Genomic DNA, 3,772 nt, shown 5'->3' on the forward strand with positions numbered 1-3,772 from the left:
AGTTCGAGACCAGCCTGGTCTACAGAGCTAGTTCCAGGACAGGCTCCAAAGCCACAGAGAAACCCTGTCTCAAAAAAACCAAAAAAAAAAAAAAACAACAACAACAACAAAAAAAAACAATATTCTGTCTGTGTGTATGTCTGCAGGCCACAAGAGGGCACCAGACCCCATTACAGATGGTTGTGAGCTACCACGTGGTTGCTGGGAATTGAACTCAGGACCTTTGGAAGAGCAGACAATACTCTTAACCTCTGAGCCATCTCTCCAGCCCCCTCTACCTGGTTTTGTGTGGGACTCAGATTCCAACCCAAGGGCCTTGAACATGCAAACAAGCACTCTGAGCTGAGCTGGCCCAACACTGAGCAGCACTGCTTGCCCAATGCTTTTTTTCTCATACTTTAAAACATTAATGTGGCCAGGTGGTGGTGGCGCACGCCTTTAATTCCAGTCCTTGGGAGGCAGAAGCAGGTGGATCTCAATGAGTTTGAGGCCAGCCTGGTCTACAGAGCAAGTTCCAGGACAGCCAAGACTGCTACACAGAAGAAACCCTGTCTCAAAAAGAAAAGTGTGTGTGTGTGTGTGTGTGTGTGTGTGTGCGCACATGCAGGCACATACATAGAGGTCAGAGGACAACTTTCAATAGTCTTCCAATAGCTGTTGTCTCCTTCCACTGTGGGGTTCTGGAAATCAAATGCAGGCTGTCAGGGTTTTACTAGCTAAGCCATCTCAACTCTTCTTATAATAAAGACAGGGTCTTGCCAAGCAGTCCTGGCTAGCCTCAAGCTCTTGATTCTCCTGCCTCAGCCTCCTGAGTGCTGAGATTACAGGCCTATACCACCAAACCCAGCCCTAGGAGATTTGCAGGAGGTAAGGCTTATCTGACTAAGCTTACATACTCATCTTTATGCGGAGTGTCTGGGACTTCACCCCAGACTGAGAACCTGACTCAGTTCTGGGTATCCAGGCTGGCACAGGGGAGCGTTGGGTGGGGCTCTGATAAAGGAGAGATGAATGAATCAACTATAATTATATCGCCTGGTGATCTTGGAGGATGTCCCTCTACCCCCCACATGCTCTGTGACACCTTAGACGTGGCAAGGCTCTGAGCAGAGAGCACTGGCTCTGCACTGTCCCTAAGGCAGCACCTGGCTGTGAAGGAGCCCATTCTCTGTTTACCCCCTGGGCTTCGGAGGAGGAGGATCAAAGTTTCTGCCATCTTGGAGCTTCTTAGGAATCAGACCATTGTTCAGAACTTGTATCTCAGATAGAAATACATAGCCAACCTTCCTTTTCTTTTTGCTTTGTGAGCTAGGAGGATCTGAACAAAATTCATGGCTGGGCAAAACTCACAGTATATTTTGAAAATGAGTCATGTTCTTGGGCTCAATTCATGACCTACTTTGACCCTGAATTTAAAATCCTGCATATTGTATAGTTTTCAGGACATCATCACAGACCCTTTATGAAAAAGATCAGACAAATTGTAGGTCTGGGTTTGGAAGACCCTGAGCACAGACCTGTGAGTTAAGATCCTCTCCTGTCTGCTTCCACCTCTATGCCACAGGGAAGGGCCTGGTGTTCACTGTAACAAAATAGCTGTACACATAGGGCCTCCCTTCCAGCAGACCTCTAGCTCGGGATGAGGACAGCAGAGTATAGTGATGTTTTATTTATGTTTTAATAAATTAAAGCTTGCCTGAAAATCAGAGGGCAAAGCTAAGCCCTAGAAGCTAGGCAGTGGTGGCACATGCCTTTAATCCCAGGATTTGGGAGACAGAGGTGGATGGATCTCTGTGAGTTCAAGGCCATCCTGGGCTACGTAAGATTTGTGCAGAAACAGATCCAGGTGGTGGGGCCTACCACCTTTAATCTTAGTAGCAGGGAGTCACGTGCCTTTAATCCCAGCACTAGAGGGGATACAGACAGGAGGAGACAGAGGCTCAGAGCTCAGTCTGCCGTCGCCCAGCCTTGGCAGAGGGAAGACTTCTCTAGTGGCTTGGCTCTTCTGCTTTTCTGATCTTCAGGAAAGCTTTACTTATTAAAACACAAATAAAATATCACTATAGCAGAAAGGAGACTTTTCCCTGTTCAAGACGCCTTGTTATTGTGTGTCAGGCATATTAGGTGTGTGCATGAGTGTACGTGTGCACACCTGTGTGTTCACAGTCAGAAGGCAGAGGGAGAGGAGGCTGCAAGTAGGGGTCCTGGGGCAGAGGAGTGGCACAGGAGAAACTAAAGCTGGGAGGTGATGTGGGATTGTGGTGCTCTCTGGCCACAACCCCATCCCTCTCCCCGAGTCTTGCATCCTTCACCCTCCTCTTTAGCTGCGATCCTCTGTTGTCCTGCAAGCCCAATAGCTTCTTCTGCCAGTGCCTCCATGTCCTACACACACACACACACACACACACACACACACACACACACACACACACACACTCCCATGAACAAAGAAAGCATGTCTTGAAAGACAAAGCAGCTGGGTATGGCAGAGCAGGAGACTGGTCGGAGAGGGGTCTTGGGCCAGGCACTGTCGCCCCCGTGTTACCCCTTTCGCTATAGAGCACCTTTCACCCCTGCTGTCCATCTGGCTAGAGGCCCTCTGGCACTCTGAAGGACCCTGGGCATGGCCAGTCCCCTTTTGTTCCTCACCTCCGTGGTGGCTCCAGAAGGGTATTCCAATCCCCGGAACTGCCAGCCTTGGTCCCTTGAAGCTAAGCTTGTACTCAAACCTGCGTTGAGGAGGGTAGCTCCTTTCAGCACTGTACAGAGCCAGCAGTGGGAAAAGAAGGCAGAGGGAAGGTGATGGACCTCCGGTCCCCAGCATTGCAAAGGAGCTGATTTCTGGGCACCAGGATTATCCTGGCTATGAGATAATGATGGGATCCAGGATGCACCGTCAGGCAGGGAGATAACCCGGGACCTTCCAGGATCTTGGTTTTTGACTCTGTGCACCTCACCCCTCAAAACACACATCCTGTTTCTCTTGCAGGTCTGATCTTAGGCCCCACCCTCCCTCACCTCCACCCTGCAGCCTTGACTGTCCCCTGGGCTCCTTGCCAATTTGAGCTTCGCCCCTGTTCTTTGGCTTACTCTGCCTTCCCATTTTCCCTCAGCTCCAGTAGCTGGTGACAGGATGGGGTGCTAAGGGATGCTCAGTGCCAGGCCCTGCTCTTCCTTGTTGAGGGGGGTAGTCTTTGCACCCTCTCCTTCAGCAGCACATGCTTATTCTACTCTCTGGCCTCCCACCCGGCCCCTTCCCCCCCTCTTCAGCTGTGGCCCTCTGTGATCCTGTGCACCAGGTAGCTCATTCTGCCAGTGCCTCTGGGTCCCCCACAAATGCATTCCATAAATAAGGAAAGTGTGTCTTAAAGATAAAGCAGCTGGCCCATATGCCTATAATCTTGGCACTCAGAAGGCTGAAGCAGGAGGACCGCTGTGAGTTTGATAAGACTAGTAAATAGCAGGCCAGTCGGGGCAACACAGTAAAAACAGAAATGAGGCTGGGTGTGGTGACACCTGTAATTTTAGCACCTGGAGGGCAGAAGCAGGGGGGTCTTTATTAGTTCAAGATTAGCCTGGTTTGTACTGTGAGTTTCAGGCCAGACATGACATAATGATACAGTGAGGCTCTCCCTTGTAAAAAAAAAAAAAAAAGCAAAGTATAACTGGGTGTGGTGGCTCATGCTAGTGATCTCAGTACCTACAAGGTAGGAGGATTACTCCGAGTTCAAGGCCAGCCTGGGCTCTGTAGTGAGGTCCTGTCTCACAAAAG

The 3,772-nt window shown here is 50.0% G+C and overlaps 1 protein-coding gene across 1 annotated transcript in view; it reads right to left on the reverse strand.

The window, feature by feature from the left end:
- Positions 1–2,824, reverse strand: part of Lman1l (lectin, mannose binding 1 like) — a 16,235-nt gene extending 13,411 nt beyond the window's left edge. The window contains exon 1 of the mRNA XM_026777210.1: positions 2,650–2,824. Coding sequence (XP_026633011.1) covers positions 2,650–2,824 — 175 coding nt within the window. The remainder of the gene's footprint in view (positions 1–2,649) is intronic.
- Positions 2,825–3,772: the final 948 nt, after the last annotated feature.

Source organism: Microtus ochrogaster, unplaced genomic scaffold (assembly GCF_000317375.1).
Source record: "Microtus ochrogaster isolate Prairie Vole_2 unplaced genomic scaffold, MicOch1.0 UNK49, whole genome shotgun sequence".
NCBI classification, from domain to species: Eukaryota; Metazoa; Chordata; class Mammalia; order Rodentia; family Cricetidae; genus Microtus; species Microtus ochrogaster.